This window comes from Anomaloglossus baeobatrachus, chromosome 3 (assembly GCF_048569485.1).
Source record: "Anomaloglossus baeobatrachus isolate aAnoBae1 chromosome 3, aAnoBae1.hap1, whole genome shotgun sequence".
NCBI classification, from domain to species: Eukaryota; Metazoa; Chordata; class Amphibia; order Anura; family Aromobatidae; genus Anomaloglossus; species Anomaloglossus baeobatrachus.
In genome coordinates, this window is record NC_134355.1 from 520,865,464 (window position 1) to 520,891,297 (window position 25,834).

Sequence of the window (25,834 nt, forward strand, 5' to 3'; positions counted from 1 at the left end):
AACAACTAAACTGTAGAATGGCCAGATCAGTCACACGACAAACACCAAAGGTACTGGACCGACCCCCGATGCTAATGAGGTCTGCATGGTTTTCATCATGATGTCTGTCATATATTAATTGAACAAACAGCACAACATGGTATCCTATTTTTACATATAATGGAAAATGAGACAATAACACAGCCTTAGTATTACTACGATAACTTACATTTTAAACGCTACATTAAAATTACACCGTTTATTATAGTTTCATGTTTTGTGTATAAAGATTTGGCACAGACCATTTATTTTTAGATTTGGGATTTTAAGATGCTACATTACCTGCTGGCTGTCCTTATTTTGATTTGTGCAAAAGATCTTATAGTACAAGGTATCCAAAGAGTTACTGGAATCCAATCTGTCAAAACAATGGCGATCCAAAACCTCCAAAGTGTGCAAAACTCTGCTAATAGTGACACCTGAAAAAGAACGAAGAATAAGTCAGTTTACCAGAGTTCCAAGCCTTTAAGGGGTTGTGCCGAGTTTTAAGGTTATCATCAATAGGATACTTTCTGAGTGCAGGGAATGTGACAGCGTGTAAAATAATGGCACAACCCCTTTAATGGAGTATTTCACTTTCAGAGAACTTCTTTCTGCAGACACAGTTCATTATATAAAAAATCTGAGCTTCACTTTCCCTCCAGGGTCCAGCATGGTGTCCAGCACTGCCCCAATTTCTGTTCGACCACGGTGTTCATTTCAACAGCACTTTGCAAACATTGTATATATGAATTCCACTATCGCTACACACATTAAAATGTGATGATTAGGGATGATCGAATATCACAAATATTCGGTAATATTCAGCTTCGCGAATATCCAACGAATAGGTCGCCGCTATGCGAATATTCGATGCACAATTTAAGTCTATGGGAAACCCGAATAGTGGCTATTTGGCCACTATTCGAGTTTCCCATAGACTTACATTGTACATCGAATATTCGCAAATAGTCGAATAGCGGCGACCTATTCGGTGAATATGGGCGTTGCCAAATATTTGCGGTATTCGATCATCCCTAGTGATGATCTTGTACACATTTGATCAATGTATGTGAGCTCATCTGCCAACAAGTCAACCTGTGTTAGATTGTACCGCATACCAATGAGTAGTGATGAGCGAGCGCGCCATTGGCAAGATTCGATTCTCAATTGAGTATCAGGATGCTCAATACGGCAGGAAGAGAGAGAAAGAGGGGAGGGGATAGAGAGAGTAAGGGGAAGAGAGGGGAGGAGAAAGAGGGGTATGGGAGGAGAGAGGGAAGGGGGAGGGGAGTAGAGAGGGTTGGGGAGGGAAGGAAAGAGAGAGGGGGTAGTGGAGAAAGGGGGAGGGTAGGAGGGAGGGTGAGAGAGGCAGGGTAAAGGGTGAGGGGAGAGAGAGTGGCAAAAGGGGAAGGAAGAGATGGAGAGAGGAAGAAAGTTGGAGGAAAAAGGGGGAAAGAGGGAGAACCTTTCTTTAGCAAAAATGCTTTAGTTTCCCATTGACTTCAATTTTGATCGATCCTTGAATCAAGCCCGTCCAAGCGTCCGACCTGCTCAACTCGATTACCGAGCATTTTGGTGTTCGCTCATCACTACTAATGACTAACCTCTGTTCGTGCCTAGGCCTCAAATTAAATCATATGTATTTAAAACTAAAAAAAGTGCTGGCCATATTTTGCACTGGGCAAAGGAGGGAGTGGCAACTTCCAAGGCATTGCACTCTATCTACCCATTTTTTCAAGAATGTCCTTAATTAGAGCAATGTATAACTGGATCCTATGCTTCCTAAAATTATTTGAGGACCAGGCAATGGCAGATGAGTTTTTATTATAGGGTTCCATCTAAATGAGATTTTTGTCCTTGGCAGGTGGGTTCACATACTTTGATCAAATGTGTGCAAATACGCTTACAATTTACTTTTGTAGCAAGAGAGGGATTAATGTACCGTATATTATATATGCAAAATATTGTTCTATAGTGTTTGTATGCAAAAGAAATTGAACAGGTTTTTCTAAGGAAAACATTTATGTCCCAGACAGATGACAGGTTTTTTGGGGGAAAGTTGAATTTTTATTTCCATCTCCTGATAGACGCAAAAATATGATCTACTACTACTTTATAAATATGTGTCGTGGGCATATGCTTAATGTGAGCCCACAGGTGGGAAAATATTGTAGGAAGTACATATCTTACCCAGACTGGCCAATGGTTTTCATCTATCATAAAAATGTATTTTGCCTTTTTCTTGATTTTTCCTGTGTTGCTTTGCTATGCCCTGGACCAGGGGCATATATAAAAATCATGGGGCAAAAGTTCTAATCGGGCCCCCCGCGAAAAAATAATAAATTTATTTTTGACCGGGTCACAGAAGAGCATATTTTACAACTTTGCAGCCATTACAAAGCAATTTTTCGCCTACTAAAACCCCTAGATTCCCCTTTAATTGCACTTATAAACTGTGATGCCAACAAAAGTGCTCCACAAATACTGCACAATACCATCACAGTGAATTCCTTCTCTATACCATCCACACACACACACACACACACACACACACACACACACACACACACACACACACACACACACACACATAGTATGATGACCCTACTATATCCCTCAACTACAATATGATCCTCAACTGTGACCCCAAATGCCCCTCCAAGCAGTATAATGGGCTTACATACAGTATAATGGCTCCCATACCTCTTCTCACTTTATAATTGCCCCCACACCTCTTCAAATTGTATAATGGTCACCACTAGCCCTCCAAACAGTATAATGGCAACTACACAAACTTTCACACTGTATAATTGCTTGCATACAATATAAGGTTTCCCAAATAGCCCTGCATAAAATATAAAGGCTCCCTCATAACCCTTCAAATAGTATAATGGCCTCCACATAGCCCTACAAAAATTATAATGGCCCCCACATAGTCCTCCATATACTATAATGGTCCCCCCATAGCCCACTATATACAATAATGCACCTCCCATAGCCATTAATATAATATAAGGCAGTTCCATAGTTTTCCATATAGTATAATGCACCCCTCATAGGCCTCCATAATGAACCATGAATAGTCCTCCATATAATACAATGCATTCCCCATAGTCCTCCATATAGTATAATGCACCCCCATAGTTGTCCATATAATTCACCCCATAGTCCTCCTTATAGTAAAATAGACCACCAATAGTCTTCCATAGAATAATGCACACACCACAGTCCTCCATATAGTATAATGCACACTCCATAGTCCTCCATATAATATAATGCACAGCCCATAGTCCTTTTAATATAATGCACAGCCCATACCCTTATAATATCACACACACTCCATAGTTGTCCATATAGAATAATACACACCCCATAGTCAGCCAAATAATGCACCCCATAGTCCGCCATAAAGAATAATGTACCCCCCATTGTCCTCCATATATAATAATGCGCTCTGCCTAGTCCTCAGTATAGCATTATAGCTAGAAGTGTACTCATTGAGTAAAAAAAATAAAAATTCTCACCTCTCATCGTTCCCCTGCTGCTCTGGTCTCAGCGATGAGAGGTCTGCAGCTCTGCTCATGTTGGCACAGCAAGCACACTGTAGTGACGTCATTGCGCCCACTTCCCTGAGACGTCATAGTGCAGACACAGCCGGAGAATGATAGAAAAGGGAGTGTCAGCGGAGTGCCTCCTCTTTCAAGGGTGCAATACAGATAAATGGGCGAGTGTAACCCAGTGCCGGTGTTGGCCCAGGCGCCAGGCCACCTCGACTCACAGACCCTATAGCGGCTGCAGGATTTGCCGCCATTGAAGGTACCCACTGGCCTGGACTAATAAAATAACTTATAATATTCAGAAATTTTTTCAGGGATGTTTGTGTAGCAGGATAAGGATGTTGCTGTTACAACTATTCTACAATATATTTGTAACCTTTTTATAGCGGTTTTATGATTTTCTTTACCTTTTGCACACTTCCTATAATACAGTAATAGACTAGGATGGTTGCACAGAAAACTTAGGTGCTATTTTGCAGAATTTCCTTTGAAGATGGTTCTAAACCACTAACTTTACTGAAAGCAAGCTAATGCTCTTCACGCTACTGTATAACTGATGCCATAAATGTCTTTTTATGCGAAAACTCCATATAAAATTCTGCAATTAACAGAAAGAATTAAAAGTTAATATAGTGGTTGACTAATGGAGGGTGTTACCCTAATCGCGCTTTATGTGGGGCTCGGCAGGGCTCGGCACACACACTCAGTTATTCACAATGCTTAATTTTCCATACAGTAAATATTAGTACTTATGTGGCGCCCCTGAGGCTCTGGTCACCACAGGGTACTGCACCTAAATCAAGGTGCGGTATCCATCTCAGGTAAGGGGGGGTTAATCACTGGTGTTTCAAATTCACGCACTACATATATCTCAGGAGCCTTCTCACAGGGTGAGATGGCTCAGGGTAGGCATGGAGGTGGCCATCACGATACATGGGACTTCCCCGGTCACTGAAGCCAGCAACCTGGGGGGCGGGGTCCACTTGGGGTAGATATAGGCGCAACACACTCTCATCAGAGAGCTCCGACCATAGTTCTGACAAGACACTTCTGGAATTCTTTGACTTTACTTGGCCCGGGGCCTGGAGTGGGAGCTCGGCCAGGGTACCTAATGGTGGAGGGGAACATCCTAGATAAGGGACATTCTCCTTCTCTTTCTCTTCAAACACCGGTGGTGACCCCTTTTCCAGCCTGGGATTGACCAGAGCCCACGACGTCAGAGACCAGCACCTGGGTGCAACTTTAATTCAGGGAGTACAAGACTCTGTAACTGCAGTTGCCGACTCAGACTATGATTAGCGACGCCATCGTCCCGCACTCCGGCGCTTCCAAGGGACCGTAATCCCACCATCATCCACCCGGGGCCTGCTCCGCCAGTGGAGAGCGACACCATCCCAGCTGCCATAACACCTGCCCCGGTGAGGAATTCTGCAGCGGCGGCTACTCCCTGGTCACAGGCCACAGGTGGCGTCACGACAAACTTTCCCCAATAACCCCGCCTTCCCCACCATTTACTGCACACCTCGGGGCAAAGGAACTGGGCAAGGCCACCCCGTGACAACACCTGACCTGACCCAAAAAGGCCTGGCAATGAGTAGGTGAGTAGGTTAACCACCTGCCCCATGGGGCACTACACTTACGCAAAGGTTCCCGCAGCATAGGAACTGAACCAGAAAGGTACAATCATCAACCACTATCAGAAGTCTCTGGCCCTTCCTAACAAATAACTTATTACTAACATTTTGCAACTTTACAAATTTGCAGAGAAATGAAAGATGGGATTTAGAATGGCTTTTATGTCCACTTTACCTGCGGCAGATTCTTGGCACTTATCAAAAGACCACCGGACTTCCACAGCCTGGCCTCTTTGTTTAATCTGTTGTTCAACTTCATGAATTTTAGCTCGAACCTGAAAATTATAAAATTCTTTTGATTGAATATATCCAAAGTTAAAAAAAAAAAGATTGTGAAAAAATGTACAGCACAAATATTGTTTTTTCTCAAGACTTTATATAAAAATATTTCTGATTTACAATGGAATGATAATTCATTTATGAATCTAGAGCTTTTATCGCCCAAAAGCACTGGCTCCATGACTATCTGACCATCTCCTTGTTATTTAATATGGCTCTCGAAGATTACTTCAATTACTACAAAAGCCAATCAAAATGGTTTAAAAAAAAATAACGAAGTGAATGCATGTGTGGCGCCCCTGACCTGGTCAGGCACCACTGAGTACTGCACCCATGCTGGGGACAGTACAATACAGGTAATCCAGAAGGCTGACTGGGGTGTGGAACACAGGCGCATAGTGATCAGGTCTCACACATGTACCCATGAGAGGACCCCTGGGGATCCCAGGAGGGGGCAAGCCTTCACCTTCACTGGAATAGTGGAGGGGGTAGAGCCTCCATCTCCTCTCAAGGGGTGTGGTAAGAGAGTCTGGTTGCTAGGTGGCGTAGGCAAGAACAGGAGAGGAGGGGCAGTGAGTCAGTTAGAGCAGAACTCCATAGGGCTCAGTGAGGAGCAGACCTGTGGGGCTGTTGCTGTCTAACAGCGCCCGCGCAGTGGCTACAGACGGGGGAGAACGGTCAACTAGGAGTGCTACCTGAAAGCCAGCTTCAGCTAGAGAGTGCAACGGAGTGGGAAGTAAGGAGACTGCTAGAGAGCACCAGGCCCAACCGGGCGGCAGATCCCGAAGCGGGGATAGATTCAACTTTCTTCTGCTAAACCTGCCGGTGTGGGGCTCTTAAAGCCCACACCACAACACTACAAAAGCCGCAGCCACGTAACCACAAGTTAGGGCCCATAGGTCATAGGAGGCAAGAGGCTGGAGTGGCCTGGTCCAGGGAACAAGCACACGGCAAAACAAGAAGGGGAGAGAGGCTTGGAGCATCTTCCCTGGGTGACCCCCATAGGGACTCAAAGTCGGGGTTACCCCAAAGCACCAAGGGCTAAGGAAGGCGAGTCAGTAGTCACCCTCATAAAGTCAGCCTGAAGGATACCTGGTTCCCACCTGGTTCATCCCAGCTACGCCCGGGTTACTCACCCTGCCATCAAATGTGAGTAAAAACCCTGAAAGACACTCTGCCTGTGTGGTCATTCTGCGACTTGTAGTACTACGCATCTACATCGGGCCCTGGGGCTTGCCTCACTCTCAGGAGGCTACTACATCTGACTGCACATATCATCAGCCCCAGGCACCCCTAACCTGCAGTGGCGGTCCCCACTGACCGCAATACTGAGAGTGGCGTCACGATCAAAACCGAAGATTCCCTACCTGTGACCAGCACCAGCTACGTGGAGTCCCTGAAGGTATGCACCGACACAACACCTGCGGGGCTTAACACATGCTATTGAACAGCAGGAACAGCTAAAATGGCCTGCATGGGAGAATGATATCTCAAGATTCGCACTAATGAGGTAAATGTAAGGATTCGGTTCCACTTGCGTTTTGCACGAGCGAGTGCAATCCGATAAAACATCAGATTACTCTCACTCTAGTGCAAAACTATGGGGCAGGGTCCATCTGCGATTCATTTCTCATACCATAGCGGCATGCGGAAATAATCGCAGCATGCTGCATTTGGCTGCTAGTCTCGGCTCACTCACCCCCATACAACTCTGTGGAAGTGTGTGAAACATCGCAGTGCACTTGCATGTAATCTGAGTGCAGTGCGATATACGAAGGGACAGGCTGCGGAGGAGATGGGGAGCAAGTGCTCCCTCTTCTCCTCAGCTCACACTCGCAGCAGAGGGTCAATAGCATATCGCTTCCGATGCTTTTGCATCGGAAGCTATACGCTAGTGGAGCCATACCCTAAGAGAAATTATCTGGTTTAGTCAACCCTGGCTTATATGACTAAGGGTGGCTTTACATGCTGCGATATCCGGCCCGATATCGCTAGCATGACACCCGCCCCCATCGTTTGTGCGCGACGGGCATATCGCTGCTTGTCGCGCACAAAATCGCGCACCCCCGCCACACTTACTTGTCCTTCGACGTCGCTGTGACCGGCGAACCGCCTCCTTTCTAAGGGGGTGGTCCGTTTGGCGTCACAGTGACGTCACTAAGCGGCCGCCCAATGTAAGCGGAGGGGCGGAGATGAGCGGGACGTAACATCCCGCCCATCTCCTTCGTTCCGCATTGTGGCCGGAGGCAGGTAAGGAAATGATCCTCGTTCCTGCGGCGTCACACGGAGCGATGTGTGCTGCCGCAGGGACGAGGATCAACTTCGCCCCTGCGACAGCAGCGATAATTGGGAGTGGACCCCCATGTCAACGGGGAGCAATTTTGGACGTTTTTTCAACGATCCAAAATCGCTCCTAGGAGTCACACGCAACGACATCGCTACAGCGGCCGGGTGTGCGTCACAAAATCCGTGACCCCAACGAGATCGCTGTAGCGAAATCGTAGCGTATAAAGCCCGCTTAAGGCCTCCTTCACACATCCGTGTTTTTGGGACGTGTGACATCCGTTTTCACAGGTACCGGAGAAACGGACACATATAGACCCATTAAAATCAATGGATCTGCGCACATTTCTGTGTTTTCACATGGACATGCATCCATGTGGAGTACACGCATGTTTGTTTTTTTACGGCAGCATTCATACCACACGACCAGCATACGGATGTGATCCGTGTCTTTGAAATAATATCATTTTCTTTACTCACCTGTCTCTAGCGCTGCTGTCTTCATCCCTGCTGTCATTTGCTTAGGGGCTCGCTCATTTATGCTCATACATACAGTATTCACTGCACCGCAGACCTGGAAGCAGCAGCAGCGCTGGAGACAGCAGCGGCGGTGAAAGGGACAGTATAGAGGTTCCTGCTGTCCGTGTGTTATGAAGGTTGTCACATGGATTGCACACTAACATCAGACACTGAACACACACACGGAACACGCACACACATACGCACCTACATCATGGACCATGCAAAACGTGTGTGTTTTGCACAGACTTATGAAAGAGCCCTAAGGAAAACCATAGACAGAAGAGATGGATATGCCAAACTTGCTGACCATCTGATGTCTATGAGATGCTCTTCTGACATTCATTCAGTACTTGTAAAGGGGAAAAAGGGATTAGGACTTTCAAGATGCCCGATCCTTTGCCCTCAAGAAAGATAAACTGCTGCCAGAGATGTCTGTCGGCAACTTATGCCCCCTAAACTCAAACCACCCTGCCTATGTATAGGATGGTGTGGTCAGGAATAGCTGCAGTAGGGAGATATTAACTACCATAAAATAGGGTCAGTTCAAACCAGAAAACCCTTTATATATGAGTTTAGTATTAGTTTTTTAGATCAACCTAATCCTTCAAACATCAGTATAAAATTACTAATAATGTCATATACAGACACAGTAATAAACATTTTCTACATCAGGTCAGCATAGAGAAATTAGCTACACTGTGTAATCCTACTATATGCACCATGATATCATCTGACTCAGCCTTACCACTCGTCCAGTCAAAATACGGTTTGACCCGGAACAAATTCCAAGAAAGAGTTTTATGATTTTATTTTATTACTATTATATGTGGGGAACAACATATTAAAAGTTTTCCAAAAATTGATCACCACAAAGGTCCTAACTATGACGTCATAAGACGATGACAGCCATCGCACTAAAAATAACGAATATTTCCCTATTTCAAAGCTGTAGCTGTAGGTTACAGAAGAGTTTGCATTTTTTATACTATATATTTACATATAACAATTTCTATACAAAGTTTTATACTAACTACATGGACAGGCGAGGTCATGCCGTCATGATATACATGTACATTTCTAGAAATTATAGAATTAATACACAGTGCATTTTAAGACCTACTTCATCACTGAATAACCGTGTCAGGTCAATAGTCACTATTTTCATCATCAGACACTGCTTCCTCACTCAGATTGTCACAATGCCCTTCTTGACATGGTCCGCATACCCGTGAACAGGTAAGTCCATGTCTTTTGCAAGCGCACTGAAGTGTACTACAACCACGAGAACAATTGCAGTGAATTATTTTCAGAAGTGTTTCTGGCGTTTTTGTTGGATGACATTGACACTGCTGCCTTAACAATCTCCACATCTGCATTCCCCTCTGATTGTATTACATGGCAACCTCTGTCATTCATGCACTGTGAAACGAGATTGATTAGAGACTGTTGGTTCTCCACATTCGAAAGGAAGTCCTCCTTTTTCCCGACAAATTTTGTTCCTTCAGCAATGTTCACTTTGTTACTTGTTCGATTTTTGCGCCGTCGCTGATGGGTAATGTCCTTCGTGTTTGGTCCTCCAATGCAACCATCAAATACTATCGTAGCCTTACCATAGTGCTTTACTGTGAAAGATGCATAGTCTTCAGCGATTGAACAACATGTCTTTCCTTCTGACCACTTCAGTCGATGGAGAAGAGAACCTCTGTCAAGAACATAATGTTCCACTTCTGGTACATCCTTGAGTACTGCGTCATCTGACCTCTGTTCTTTTATAGCAGCCATCAGTTGTGCTGTGTTTGGTTTGCGTAAGAGATGTTTTACCTTAAAGAGGATGGTGGGTATGGCAAAAGTTCATAGGCCATCACCTCATCAAGGCAAAGATCAGCAGTTTGAGACACCACAAGAAACCTTTGGAACAAAAGAGTGGGGTCTTTTGTTTTGTCCTTAGCAACGTCAATTGCCTCACTGGATGCCAGGGTCTTGGCTTTCATTGACCGCTTGTACTTAACTGAAAACAGTGATTGACCCTCCATTGTTGCCACTATTTCTCTGCCAATGGTGAACAGGTTATGGACATTCACATCCTTATTTGCATTGACATCGGTGATAATGTTGCGAAGAGACACTTCATCAGAGAAAGGTGAAAAGGTCTCGAGTTTATCTGCAATTTTCTCCAGGTCTTCACGATCTCTTCTCGTCCTTGACGTTCTTGCCTCCTTGTATTGTTCACTGGTGACAAAGCTCTGGCGAGTGAAACCCTGCATTGCATCACTGTAGGAAGAGGACACTGGCACAGACAGAGTCCACAAGGCCCTCTGATGTTCGGACATTCCACTTCCTCTGGTGAGTCCTCCTGCAGTTTTTAGGGAGCACATCAGAGCTTGCTCGATGACTAGGTTTCACAACCCAGGCCTGCCCAGCACTGATCAGTACGCCTTACAACATGCAAGCCATTCATAAATCTATGGAAGACTGATGGCCTATCATCTTCCAGAGTGGTCATAGACTGGAGGTAAAGGTAGGCGGCATTCACATAGTTCCCATGCCCAGCAGCTGCAAGAATGGGCAAACATTCGGCTACAGCATGAAGGTGCATCAGCCAGGATACTGTACGATCGACCTCGATAAGCTCCCTTGCAATTCCTACCATCTGTTGGTAATTCAGCCATAGTTTACTGGTGCAAGAGTGAGCGGAGAATCCGTTTCTTTTGGTGGACAAGAGGTTGACAATTTCACTAAGGCAGGTAGAAGTGATGACCGAATTCAAGTCACTCTCCCCTGTCAGTGTCCGAGCATACAACTGCTCAAGTTCTTGCAACAGGTCTGCAAAACCGGGATGGTCGCAAAGTACTTTGTCTGCAACTTGCTTTAACATTTTACAGCTTTGGCGGCCATATTCTTTGACCTCACATTTGGACCCTTTGTGGTAACCCTATCTTGGTAAACTTTTAGTATGTTTTTTCCTACATGTACTACTACCAAAAAAAACCCAATAAAACGCTTTCTTGGAATTTGTTCAGGGTAAAGGGGTTTTGTTTCGTATATGGACTGGACTATACCTAATGACGCCAATAACATTAAGTTTAGTAGTCTATGCAAAGTTTCTAGTAGTAAATCCTGGGATTTTGTTTGGTTTCTTTTATAGATTCATACCTGTTGGTTAAATGGTGAGTTTCCACCCGACATTGGCAGGCTGGATGGGGCAACCTGTAGAAGATCCAGTGGAGAACCTGGATTTGTGTTTTTACTTTCATTTGTGGAATAGTTCCACACCAAGGCACTTGGACAGCAAAGGGTGATAGTCTGCAGAAAGCAACATAGTCATATAGTGAAATGGATTGTGATACTTGTAAATTGAAATCCTGCTTTTTATATTATTCATCAAGTAATGATTGATCATAGCCAAGAAATACAGCATGGCTGTACTCAAATATTAATAACTGAATAATACATATTTATCATAGTGTGTAGACCTTACTGTTATAACCAATCACAAGAGGAACCTACCATAAGGACTGGTTACAGAATTAGCAAAAAAAGTACAAGGTGACAGAACAAAGCATCAAAATCTATTGACCAAATGTAGAGGAAAATGTAAATCTCAACAGTCAATAATCTTCACTGGATCTATCAAGTAAGGCTATGTTCACACAATGAGCTTTTGGTGAGGATTTGATGCTGCATATTTTCACTGTGTCAAAAACACATCGTCTTAAGGGCACGTTACACTCTACGATACATCTAACGATATGTCGTCAGGGTCACGTCGTTAGTGACGCACATCCGGCATCGTTTGACATATCATAGCGTGTGACAGCTACGTGCGACTGTGAACGAGCAAAAATACTCACCTTATAGTTGCTCGTTGACACATCGCTCATGTTCTAAAAATCGAATGTCCTTCTGTGCTCCGGTTGTTCATCGTTCCCGAGGCAGCACACATCGCTCCGTGTGACACCCCGGAAATGATGAACACAGCTTACATGCGTCCCGCCGGCAATGCGGAAGGAAAGAGGTGGGTGGGATGTTTACCTCCCGCTCATCTCCGCCCCTCCGCTTCTATTGGGCGACTGCTGTGTGACGCCGAACGTCCCTTCCCCTTCAGGAAGAGGATGTTCGCCGCCCACAGCGAGGTCGTTTGGAACGTAAGTACGTGTGATGCGGGTTTATGACTTTGTGCGACACAGGCAACAAATTGCCCGTAACGCACAAACGATGGGAGCGGGTGCAATCACACATGCGAACGCATGATAAGTCATAGCGTGTAAAGCAGCCTTTAGGGCTCATACGCACGTAACTGCTGAATATTCTGCAGCGATTTAACAGCACTTGTGCGCTTCAAATCGCTGCAGAAACACTGCATAATGAATGCAGGTTTTTTTGTATAAAAAAAGCTGATTTCATGCGCTATGGCTGCTGCCCCCACCATAGACAGAGTGGGAGCTGCATCCAGAACGCACAAATTAATTGACATGCTCATTTTATGAATGCATGGATTTGGGTCAAAATTTTAGCACCCAAATCGCTGCGTTCATAAAAGTAACGTGCGCACGTATCATGCACAATCTACATAGATTGGGGACGCAGGACGCATACATTTATGCTGCAGTGCAATACACAGCGTAAATGCATGCAATTACGCAACATGCGCATGAGCCTTTACACTTCCAGAAAAGTGGATGGGATTTACAGAAATCTACTACCCATTGCGCTTCTTTTCTCCGCAATGTAAACTAACCTGCAGGGTGTGTTTCACATCTGCATTCTATCAATTTCTCTTATGAGTATGCTGAGTTTTATGTGCAGATTTTCTCCATAGACTTAGGCGGGCTTTGCACGTTGCGCAAGCCGATGCTGCGATGTCGCACGCGATAGTCCCCGCCCCCGACGCAGGTACGATATCTTGTGATAGCTGGCGTAGCGAAAATTATCGCTATGCCAGCTTCACATGCACTCACCTGCCCTGCGACCGTCGCTCTGGCTGGCAACCCGCCTCCTTCCTAAGGGGCGGGTCATGCGGCGTCATAGCGACGTCACACGGCAGGCGGCCAATAGCGGCGGAGGGGCGGAGATGAGCAGGATGTAAACATCCCGCCTACCTCCTTCCTTCCGTAGAGCCGCCGGCGGCAGGTAAGGTGAAGTTCCTCGCGATGTGTGCTGCCGCAGGAACGAGGAACAGCATCGTACCTGTCGCGGCAGCATAATTATGGAAAAGTCGGAGCCTGCACCGATGATACGATAACGACGCTTTTGCGCTAATTTTTGCGTTAATCGTATCTAGAATTTACACACAACGATGTCGAAAGTGATGCCGGATGTGTGTCACTTTCGATTTGACCCCACTGACATCGCACGTGCGATGTTGCAACGTGCAAAGCCGCCCTTACACCAACTCCTTCACCCCTTTACTGTTTTTTTCCTCCCCTTCTTCCAAGAGGCATAACTTTTTATTTCGGTCAGTCTTGCCATATGAAGGCCTTTTTTTTTGTGGTACGAGTTGTACTTTCGAATGAAACAATTACTTTTACCATATAGTGTACTGGAAAATGGGAAAAAAAATTCCAAGTGCGGTGAAAATGCAAAAAAGGGGCAATTGAACGAATGATTTGGGTCTTTTTATTTACCGTGTTTAAGTTATAGTAAAACTGACCTTGGATTATGATTCCCCAGGTCAGTACAAGTTTGGAAATACCAAACATATATAGTTTTACTTTTATCTAAGTGGTGAAAAAAAATTCATAAGTTTGTTCAAAAAAAGAATATTGTGTTTGTCGCCATTTTCCGACACTCGTACTCTACTTATTTTTTAGCATCTGGGGCTCAGTGATGGTTAAATTTTTGCATTTTGAGCTGTTGTGTAATTTTACCATTTTTGTGTAGATGCAATGTTTTGATCGACTGTTATTGTATTTGAATGCAATTTTGCGGTGAACCAAAAAACGTAATTTTCAAGTTTTACTTTTACTGAATTTATTAGTACCCCAGGGGACTTTATGACTGTACACTCCGATCGCTTGTGCTGTTCAAAGCCATGCTTCAGCACTGCTCTGATCAGCAGAAATGCTGATCTCTTATGAGTCCCGGCGCTTTGCAGCATTCACAGGAAGTGAATTATAACAGTGACAGGGGTCATCATCTGACAACGCACTTGGCAACACATAGGTGCCACATGATCGCGTCAAGGGGCCGCCAATGGCGGCGGGAAACAGCATGGTCCCCGCCTTGTTTGATCGCTGACCGCGCGATTTAAGGGGTTAACAGGTTCGAGTGGATCTCCAATCTTCCCGCACCTATTTGCCACACGTGTGCTGAACAGATTAGCAGACATGTACAGGGATTACAGCAGGCTCACCACAGAAGCCCGTGGTAACCGGGGGAGGTGGCATAGGACGTATACATATACATCCTAGGTTGTCAAGGAGTTAAATGCAGAAAATCTGCACCAAAAAAATGCAAATGCATTTTTAGTGTGTTTCTGCAGCGGAAACGTATAAAAAAATGCATATAATCTGCAGCTAATTATGTCAATAAAGTTTTGAAAAAGCCAAATATCAGGAAGTATCAAAAACAAATCAGATTTTTTTAAAGCATGACACACCAACAAGAGACAAAAACTGCAGTCAAAAATGCATGTTAAGAAAACACATTTAAAAATACTAGTATCCTAATGTAAATAATAGGTAAAGAAATTATGCAGAGATCCTGCAACATCAAAAACTCTCTAAAAGCTTTTTGTGGGAACGTAGCTTAAGGCTGGGGCCACATGGGGCACTACTGCAATCCTCGCATGACACTCGGCTCACGCTGGCAGTACAGCAGAGCCGAGTATTATGCTAGTATCCCTGCGACTGAGGTCCGACTGTGCGTGCGGACCTCAGCTGTGGGAGGCGGGCCAGCTCTGAGGAGGGGTGGGCCAGCACTGAGGAGGGGAGGGATTTATCTCCCTCTCTCCTCCGTTGCTGGCTATTGCCATTCTTGCACTGCACTCACGGTACACTGGTGTACCGCGAGTGCAGTGCGATTTTTTTCTCACCCCATACACTTGAATGGATGCAAGAGAAAGAGTCCCACATTACAATCGCAGCATGCTGTGATTGTTTTCTCGGTCTGATTAGGGCTGAGAAAATAATCGCTCATGGGTGCTGACACACAGGCTAAAATTTGTCCGAGTGGAATGCGATGTTTTATCGCACTCCACTCACACCGTTTTTCTCGCCGTGTGGCTTAGGCCTAAAAGGGAACCTGTCAAGTCCACTATGCCATCCAACCCACCAGAATTCATGTCTTTATGACTAAGTTCCCTGCCTAACCAGCCCTGTATTATACTATTTACTAAAATCAATGTTTTAAAGAAAAAAATTATAAATTGCGTTGTTCCTATGCTAATTAGGACTGTGACTAGTCAATGGAGCATTAGCTCACCAGATTAGTCAACCCTGTGTCCAGCTCCTGGAAATCTCATGAATGTGTGCAGCTTTGTTCACCCACATTAAGCCTCTTCTGAAGCCAGATGTAAATGTCCTGACCTCAGAGAGGAGCACTGCTCATGATCGGAAGTGTATAAGCTCTTCTTCTAATCATGCACAGTGCATCTCTCTGAGACCGGTACGCTAACACCCGGCTTCTGAAGAGGCTCAACGTGAGTGAACAAAGCCGCAGGCATGCGTGAAATTTCCAGGAGTTGCGATGACGCCAGTTTGTGTAAATCATGTTATCACACCAACAGGGGCGTATTAACATGGAAAAAGGGCCGACTAGTCTAGGGAAACAATCCCCCATTGACTAGTCACATCCCTAATTAGCACAGGAACAGATGAGTATATAAATTATATATTTTTTTTTTAAAACATTGATTTTAGTGAATAACATTATACAAGCTAAGGCAGGGAATTTGGTCATACAGATGTGAATGCTGCTGGTTGGAGGGCATTAGGGACCGGATAGGCTCCCTTTGAGAGTGCAAGATGAGCCACAAGCACAGTGAAGAGACACACTGAAGAGGCCCATAGGCTACCATGAGCTCCCAGTTGCAGTGCTTCTAGACATTTACCTATAAAGTTATACATTATACGTATAACCACCTCTTCATCTCTTCACTCCTTTATAGAATATAGTATCACAAACGCTGATTAAGATAAGCTCATGCCACACATCGGGGTTAAAGAGTATATAGTATAAATTAATTGTGTACTTATAATAATATCCGGTATGTGGGGGCTCACAAGACCATAAAGATCATTCGGAAAAACTAAACATCCAAAAAGAGGGGGAGACCGAACAAGAATCTATAATAATTACAAACTTTATTAGTATAAAATTCAATAAAAAAAAATCTCATAAGACACCAGCCATTAACTGGAGTCAAATAGGACGTCACAAAATAAGCCAATTTATGCACAGAGAATAACATGTTGAAATCATAGATAAATATTTCAAAATTATAATTACATAAAACTGTGCTGCATGAAGTAATAATTATGGCGCACACATATATAATTATCAGAAAAGTATATGTACATATATATAGTAAGGTGCTTTTTAATGCAAGATATCATGTATTGTACAATATATGTGATCAATAGAAAATCATTATGCCGCCATAAAAGAAAAAGGAGTGATATAAAGTTTTCATGTGCAATAAGGGGTTAAATAACCATAGATAATTGTGTTACTTGCCATATATAAGTGCACATAAACACCTGATCATAAGCCAGTGATCAGTGCTAACGCCATCAAGGTGATGGCGCTTGAAGTACAAGTTGTAAAAAGGACATTCACCTGATTATTGCAATGGCACCAGACACCGGGGTATAGATGTGACGCCTTCCCCGACGCTCGCGTTTCGGCGCTTCTTTTTTTATAGAATATAGATATAATAGTCATTGTAGCATGGCCTGACCTAGTGGGAACTTGAAGTTCAAATCCCCAACCCCAAAGGAGGAAAGTAATAAAAAGCTATGACATCTATTTCCAAAAATGTATCTAACTTATTCAGAAGCCTACTTCCACACAGAGAAGTCACAAATACATTACAATATTCTTAAAAGTCAAGTTCTTTCCCTCCCTTAATGGAGAATCCATTATCCATATCCATATCCATTATTTATCCATATCCTCAGAAGAGGTTCTGGATAAATAATCATTTTCTTGCATATTTGCTGGGATCAGTTTTTAAATTCTTTTTACACCTACATACAAGTGCAAAGTCCATGGGGAGACCGTGCAAACCCAAATGCTGCTCTCATAAATCAGGCCAAAATAAATAATGTTTCAGAGGAAAATTTTCTTACAGACTGACTTGTGAGATATTTGTGAATTCAGAAAGAAACATGAGATTGTTTTTTTCGAAGATTTTACCCATTCTGAATATTAGTTAAAAAGTAAAAACGCTAGTGCTAGGGCTCGACATCAAATCATATACAGGTGCATCACAATAAATTAGAGTATCATCAAAAAGTTCATTTATTTCAGTAATTCAATACAAAAAGGAAACGCATATATTATATAGAGTCATTACACACAGAGTGATCTATTTCACGTGTTTATTTCTGTTACTGTTGATGATTATGGCTTAAGGCCAATGAAAACCCAAAAGTCATTATCTCAGAAAATTAGAATAATTAACACAAAACAGCTGCAAAGGCTTCTTAAACATTTAAAATGGTCTTTTAGTCTAGTTCAGTAGGCTACACAATCATAAGGAAGACTGCTGACTTGACAAATGTCCAGAAGGCAGTCATTGACACACTCTCAAGGAGGATAAGCCCCAAAAGGTCATTAACCCCTTCACGACCGCGGGCAGTAAAATTACGTCCTATTTTAACGTGACTTAACGACCAGGGACGTAATTTTACTGCCTAAACTTCATTTGATTGCCGTGGCCATAGCAACGGCTTTCAAATGATGTCCCCTGCTGTTTCTTACAGCAGGGGACCTTTACTTGACCCCAGGGGGGGCGGCATCGCCACCCCCTATCGACGATCGATGTGATTGGCTGTTCAAATCTGAACCGCCAACCACATCGATCGCACTAATTTCGGCAAAAATAATGCCCGAATTAGTGCGATCCTGTGAGATCCAGCTATGAGATGCCGCAGCTGCTGCAGCATATCATAGGTGGACCTCAAACATGTCGCCCCCAGCCCCTGCAGCACTGATTGGAGCGATCGTGCTATGACGCGCAATCGCTCCAATCAGTGTGCAGTGGGGTGGTCTGATCTGCCGGTGGCCGCCCTCCTCAGGCCTGTGCTGGCCTGCGAGCCCTCCCCCAACATGTCTGCAGCGTGCAGTGGCTGGTACTTGTGGTACCACGCCACCGCCGCTGCTGCCGCCGCTGCCGCCGCCGTAGCTGAGGTCACCGCTGCTGCTGCACATGAGTACTTTGCTCACTTTGCAGCCAGCCCGTGCGCGCTCCCGTGGTACCCCTGCGCGCTGCCGTGATAGCCCCTCCGGTGCCCCCCCCCGCGATCTGCTCCCCCCAACCCCCCCCCCCCCCCCGACATCCCGATCTGCTCCCCCCGCGATCTGACTGCCTCCCCCATTATCTCTGTTCTGCTTCTGCAGCTCCCTCTCCGGTCTCCCCCTCTGCTCTACCCCCTCCCCCTCTGCTTCCCCCCCCCTCTGCTCTCAACCCCCCCTCTGCTCTCACCCCCCCCTCTCCCCCTCTGCTCTCCCCCGACGTCCTCTTACCTGTCTTCACCGGCCTGATCACATCTGCGTCCATCGCTGGGTCCTTCCTGGGCATTCTGCTGATCTGCCTGCGGCTCCTGTAAAGCTGTCCATCTTTCTGCCATCTGTTCCTCTGCAGCTCTTCTGGTCAGTGATCCTCCTGCTAGTCCTCTGGGTACTGTGAGTATAACTTTTTTTTTTCCGTATCCCCTGTCCATTTTTACACCTCATCCGTCCGTGCGTCCCGCCAAGCGCTGATCAGGGATGCAGATAACGGATCGGCATCCCTGCTCAATTTTTGGCGTGACTTTTTTTTCCGTATCCCCGACGCTTTTTGTATCGCATCCGTCCGTGCGTCCCGCCAAGCGCTGATCAGAGATGCACATAACGGATCGGCATCCATGGTCAATTTTTGGCGTGACTTTTTTTCGTATCCCCGACGCTTTTTGTATCGCATCCGTCCGTGCGTCCCGCCAAGCGCTGATCAGGGATGCACATAACGGATCGGCATCCATGGTCAATTTTTGGCGTGACTTTTTTCCGTATTCACGACGCTTTTTGTATCGCATCCGTCCGTGCGTCCCGCCGAGCGCTGATCAGGGATGCAGATAACGGATCTGCATCTGTGGTCAGTTTTTGGCGTGACTTTTTTCCGTATTCACGACGCTTTTTGTATCACATCCGTCCGTGCGTCCCGCCGAGCGCTGATTAGGGATGCAGATAACTGATCAGCATCCCTGCTCAATTTTTGGCGTGACTTTTTTCCGTATTTGCGACGCTTTTTGTATCGCATCCGTCCGTGCATCCCACCAAGCGCTGATCAGGGATGCACATAACGTATCTGCATCCATGGTCAATTTTTGGCGTGACTTTTTTTTTTACGTATCCCCGACGCTTTTTTTTATCGCATCCGACCGTGCGTCCTGCAGCGGCCGATCAGTGCACTGCGTCTGTGCGTTTGAAAAGTCAAATGGCGCTCCTTCTCTTCTGAGCCCCGCCATGCGCTCAAACAATTTATTTCCACCACATATGAGGTATGTGCGTACTCAGGAGAAAATGCACAATACATTTTATGGTGCATTTTTTCCTGTTACCCTTGTGAAAAAAAAAGCTACCTAGTTGAAGCAACCGTTTTGTGGTAAAAAAAAATTTTTTTCTTTTCACGGCTCAACGCTATAAACTTCTGTGAAGCCCCCAGGTGTTCAAAGTGCACATCAAACATCTAGAAAAATTATTTGAGGGCTCTAGTTTCCAAAATGGTGTCACTTGTGGGGGAGCTCCACTGTTTAGGCACCAATGGGGGTCTCCAAACGTGACATGGCGTCCGCTAATGATTCCAACCAATTTTGCTGTCAAATGGCGCTCCTTCTCTTCTGAGCCCCGCCATGCGCCCAAACAATTACTTTCCACCACATATGAGGTATCTGCGTACTCAGGAGAAAATGCACAATACATTTTATGGTGCATTTTTTCCTGATAGTCTTGTGAAAAAAAAAGCTACCTAGTTGAAGCAACCGTTTTGTGGTAAAAAAAAATTTTTTTCTTTTCACGGCTCAACGCTATAAACTTCTGTGAAGCCCCCAGGTGTTCAAAGTGCTCACCAAACATCTAGAAAAATTATTTGAGAGCTCTAGTTTCCAAAATGGGGTGACTTGTGGGGGAGCTCCATTGTTTAGGCACCTCAGGGGGTCTTCATACCCCACATGGCGTCCGCTAATGAGTGCAGCTAATTTTGCACTCAAAAATTCAAATGGCGCTCCTTGCCTTCCGAGCACTGCCGTGTGTCCAAAGATTTGATTTCCACCACATATGAGGTATCTGCGTATTCAGGAGAAAATGCACAATACATTTTATGGTGCATTTTTTCCTGTTACCCTTGTGAAAAAAAAGCTACCTAGTTGAAGCAACCGTTTTGTTGTAAAAAAAAAATTTTTTCTTTTCACGGCTCAACGCTATAAACTTCTGTGAAGCCCCCAGGTGTTCAAAGTGCTCACGAAACATCTAGAACAATTATTTGAGGGCTCTAGTTTCCAAAATGGGGTCAATTGTGGGGGAGCTCCATTGTTTAGGCACCTCAGGGGGTCTTCAAACCCGACATGGCGTCCGCTAACAGGTGCAGCTAACTTTGCACTCAAAAATTCAAATGGCGCTCCTTGCCTTCCGAGCTCTGCTGTGTGTCCAAACATTTGATTTCCACCACATATGAGGTATCTGCGTACTCAGGAGAAAATGCACAATACATTTTATGGTGCATTTTTTCCTGTTACCCTTGTGAAAAAAAAGCTACCTAGTTGAAGCAACCGTTTTGTTGTAAAAAAAAAATTTTTTCTTTTCACGGCTCAACGCTATAAACTTCTGTGAAGCCCCCAGGTGTTCAAAGTGCTCACCAAACATCTAGAAAAATTCTTTGAGGGCTCTAGTTTCCAAAATGGGGTCACTTGTGGGGGTGCTCCATTGGTTAGGCACCTCAGGGGGTCTTCAAACCCGACATGGCGTCCGCTAATGAGTGCAGCTAATTTTGCGTTCAAAAATTCAAATGGCGCTCCTTCCCTTCCGAGCTCTGCCGTGCGCCCAAACAATTGATTTTTACCACATATGGGGTATCAGCGTACTCAGGAGAACATGCACAATAAATTGTATTGTGTACTTTCTCTTTTCTCCCTTGTAAAAATGAAAATTTTATGGCTAAAGTAACATTTTTGTGTTAAAAAGTAAAATTTTCATTTTTTCCTTCCACATTGCTTTGGTTCCTGTGAAGCACCTAAAGGGTTAATAAACTTATTGGATGTGGTTTTGAGCAGTGTGAGGGGTGTAGTTTTTAGAATGGGGTCACTTTTGGGTATTTTCTGTCACCTAGGCCTCTCAAAGTCACCTCAAATGTAATGTGGTCCCTAAAAAAAATTATTTTGTAAATTTTGTTGGAAAAATGAGAATTTGCTGATGACCTTTGACCCCTTCTAACTTCCTAATGGAAAAAAAATTTGTTTCGAAAATTGCGCTGATGTAAAGTAGACAAGTGGGAAATGTTATTTAGTAACTATTTTGTGTGACATATCTCTCAGATTTATGGGCATAAATTTTCAAAGTTTGAAATTTTCAAAATTTTCGCCAAATTTCCTACATTTTCACAAATAAACGCAAAAAATATCGGCCTAAATTTACCACTGACATGAAGTACAATATGTCACGAAAAAACAATCTCAGAATCGCCAAGATCCGTTGAAGCGTTCCAGAGTTATAACCTGTCAAAGTGACACTGGTCAGAATTGCAAAAAATGGCCCGGTCATTAGGATGTTTTAGTGGCCGGGGGTGAAGGGGTTAATGAAGACGCTGGCTGTTCACAGAGTACTGTATCCAAGTATATTAATGGAAAGTTCAGTGGAAGGAAAAAGTGTGGTAAAAAAGGTGATATTCTAATTTATTGAGATGGACCTGTTCAAGCTGTGAATTGAAGAAATGTGTGTGATTTGTCTGTGACTTTCAAAATTGCATCACTAACTTATTATGCCATTTGATTGGGAGTTATGTGTTAACTATGATTTTCTCCAACCAAAAAACTCCAAAAATAAGTATTTGTTTCACATATGTGTTGTATCTGGGATGTATTTGTACCCAGTATGAGGGTTACACTCTACAGACATAATCTTTTTGGAGAATCACCTGTCAGCAAAAAAAAAAAATTGTTTCTTTGATCCAATTTGTGGTTTAAGTTGAAGGATGGACAGTACACAGATACCATCCGTGTTGTATCCTAGTGCGAGAATTTGTTGCGGTTTTTTGCATGTAATAGAAAACCAATAACACACTGAAGATAAAGATGACAAACAAATGGAAAAGATTAAATAGAAATTAAATTTCAAACACCAATCAAAATCGATTCACTTTTCTCGTACCATACACATAACTAATGTGTGAATGAGCCCTTACATTCCACTATATGCTGGAAAGGCTGATTGCTATCGACAATTAAAAAATCCAGCAGATTTGGAATTTATGCTACTATCGAGTTGTGATCGTTAACAAGGATTGCTGTTCGTCAGGGCCACCATCAGGGCATTACTAGTGTGACTCCTGTATGGGGCCCGTTGAAAAGAGGGGGGCCCGGCTGACAGTCCGGGCTCCTCCCCTTTCATTCCTCTGCTCACTGGGCCCCAAGGGCAGGGGGCGGGGGTGTTGCACTGGCAGACATATCGCGGTCCAGCACCTGCAGTCGCACAGGGGCCCAAAGTGGGAGCGGGCCCGTAGCGCCTGAAAACGTGTTAACCCCTTAGCAACCTATGACGTACTGGATACGTCATGGCTCCCTGGTACTTAAGGACCCATAACATACCCAGTACGTCATGGCGAAATCGTGGCCCCGGAGCCCCGGTGGATGCGATTGCTGCAAATATCTTAGATTCAGGGAGGAGGGGTCCTCTGCCTGACCTCAGGAGGGGTGGTGTCTCCTCCCCGGACCTAAGGAGGCTGTAATTGGCTGACGAACGCCACTCAGCCAATCACAGCCACTGTAATGTTTTAGCCATTGAAAATGGTTGAAACATTGAAATCCAGCCATCATCAGTGCAGCTGTAGCACCGATCATTGGCTGGAGCTGGGTGACCTCAGTTTCACCCGCCCCCAGCTCTGATTGGAGAGATCGGCCTTGTGACCGATCTCTCCAATCACTGTGGATCTGGGGCCGGAGACCGCTCCCCTCACCTTCACTCCAGCGTCTGTAGAAGCCGATGGGAGTGATCGTTAAGTTATAGACACTCTCTCCTTTCAGCCGCCGCCCCACAGCCGCCGGCTGCAGAAGTCACTTCCCCCCATCCACCGCCACTGAACCCATCTGCTGCCTCCCCTCCATCTGCCACCGCTCTCCCCCATCAGCCGCTGCCCCCCTCCCTCATCTGCTGCCTCCTCTCCCACCTCTCACCTTCCTCCACCTGCTGAGACCCCCACCTGCTGTGAGACCCCCCCACCTGCTGTGAGACCCCCCACCCGCTGTGAGACCCCCCACCTGCTGTGAGACCCCCCACCTGCTGTGAGACCCCCCCACCTGCTGTGAGACCCCCCCACTATCTATCTATTCCTCTCTATATCTCTCTATTCCTCTATCTATCTATGATTCTACCTGTCTATTTATCTTCTATCTATCTGTAGCACCCACGGCGCAGGGGTTAAATGTTACTCATCGCCGGGCCGGTGATGTCGGGTCAGGGATGTCTCAGGTGGCCCTGACTGGCTTCGTGGTCCCAAGGTGTACAGTAAAAGGGGATTTGGATGATGGTAGGGAATGATGAGGATGATAGTCTTGTGACGCCACCTGTGGTACGTGGCCAGGGATTAGCCGCCGCTGCTGTCGTTATCCTTCGGGGCGGATGGTGTTGCAGCAAGGATGGTTCTTCTCCCCACAGGTGGAGTGAGGCCCCGGGGAGGATGATGAGAAGAGTAGTGGCCGTTGGTGCCGAAGCGCTGGCGACGGCAATCAAAAGGCTGAATCAGCTGCTGTGGTTCCAGCCGTGATGGGCCCCAGCCGATCCCAGATCCATTGGAGGTTAGAACCGGTACGGTGGTCGATGGGCCCTTCCTTTAAAGATGGATTTCCGTGGCCTGAAGCTACTTGGGGATCACGGTTCGTGTAGCGTTAGCTCCTGTCCCGTGTGTAGGTGACGAGGGGCCGCTGACGGTCTTGACTCTAATCACGACTCTGAACCCTTATGTGGCACTGTGCTCTGGGATCTCGTGGTTGTCAGAGGGACATGCAATCCCACTGTCCTGCAGATTCTGGTGATACAACGTGAAGTCTGTACCACCATAATGCTCTGCACCCTGAACCGCACCAGTCCCACTCCTGTTCTCTCCTGCTGGAGAACACTAACTGTTGTGTAAGCTCCTAACTCCCCATGGTGGCTGCTCCTCCCCCGGTTCCCTGTCACTAGTGGGTGGCTGCCCCCCATGTTTGGTGACTACCTTTAGACCCGACCCTAGCCCGGTCCCCAATGGGGAGGGCAATCTGGTTGTGTGTATAAGTTTGTGTTGTGGAACTGGTACCGACCTCCTCTGGATCCAAGATGAGTACTGCACCTTAAGTGAGGTGCAGTACCCTGTGGTGACTGAAGCCACAGGGGCGCCACATATCCATCTACCTATCTATCTATCTAGCCATTAAGGCTGCTTTCACACTACGTCTTTTTAACATGCGTCCTGAACGGTTTTTTGCTGCAAAAGCGGATCCTGCTTTTACAGCAAAAAATGCATGCAAACGCATGTCTTATTTTGTAGGATCCTGTCACTGGATGTTTAGGGGCGGGCATTGGAGTCATGTGATCGGGAGTGAGGGGAACTAAACGTGCCAGACTGGGAGCCGGCATCTGACAGCTGCGAGGCTCGTAAGCAAGGTAAACATCGGGTATACTTGCTTGGATACCCGATATTTACTTTGGTCACGAGCGTCTGCAGCTGCTAGGAGCCGGGCTCCCTGCACACGTTACCAACGTAAACATCGGGTAACTAAGATAAGTGGTTACCCGATATTTACCTTGGTTACGATTGTCCGCAGCTCTCAGGTGGGGGAGAGGGAGGGGGAGAGACAGAGAGAGAGGGAGGAGAGAGAAGGGGAGAGACAGAGAGGGAGGAGAGAGATAGACTGATCACGGAGGCTGGCTTCTGGGCATGCTCAGTAGAGCAAGCAGGATCCTGCCTATCAGCACGCCAGCGTTCACATGCGTTTGCGTGCTGTTTAGTCAGGATCCAGCAATTTGCAGAAGTTGGACGCAGCTCAAAAACGCTACAAGTAACGTTTTTGAAAGATGTTAAAAAAACTGCAAGTCGCTGGATCCTCACTATAACGCACGCAAACGCAGGTGAACGCATGTTAACGCTAGTCC

The 25,834-nt window shown here is 45.5% G+C and overlaps 1 protein-coding gene across 3 annotated transcripts in view; it reads right to left on the minus strand.

Annotated features, from left to right (window-relative positions):
• The window catches only part of MED12L (mediator complex subunit 12L), a 1,012,447-nt gene that overhangs the window by 845,549 nt on the left and 141,064 nt on the right, over nt 1–25,834 (minus strand). For all 3 annotated transcript variants that reach the window (XM_075340741.1, XM_075340740.1, XM_075340739.1), the window contains exons 9-11: nt 11,450–11,599; nt 5,388–5,487; nt 322–458 (exon numbers count right to left, since the gene is read on the minus strand). In XM_075340741.1, coding sequence (XP_075196856.1) covers nt 322–458; nt 5,388–5,487; nt 11,450–11,599 — 387 coding nt within the window. The remainder of the gene's footprint in view (nt 1–321; nt 459–5,387; nt 5,488–11,449; nt 11,600–25,834) is intronic.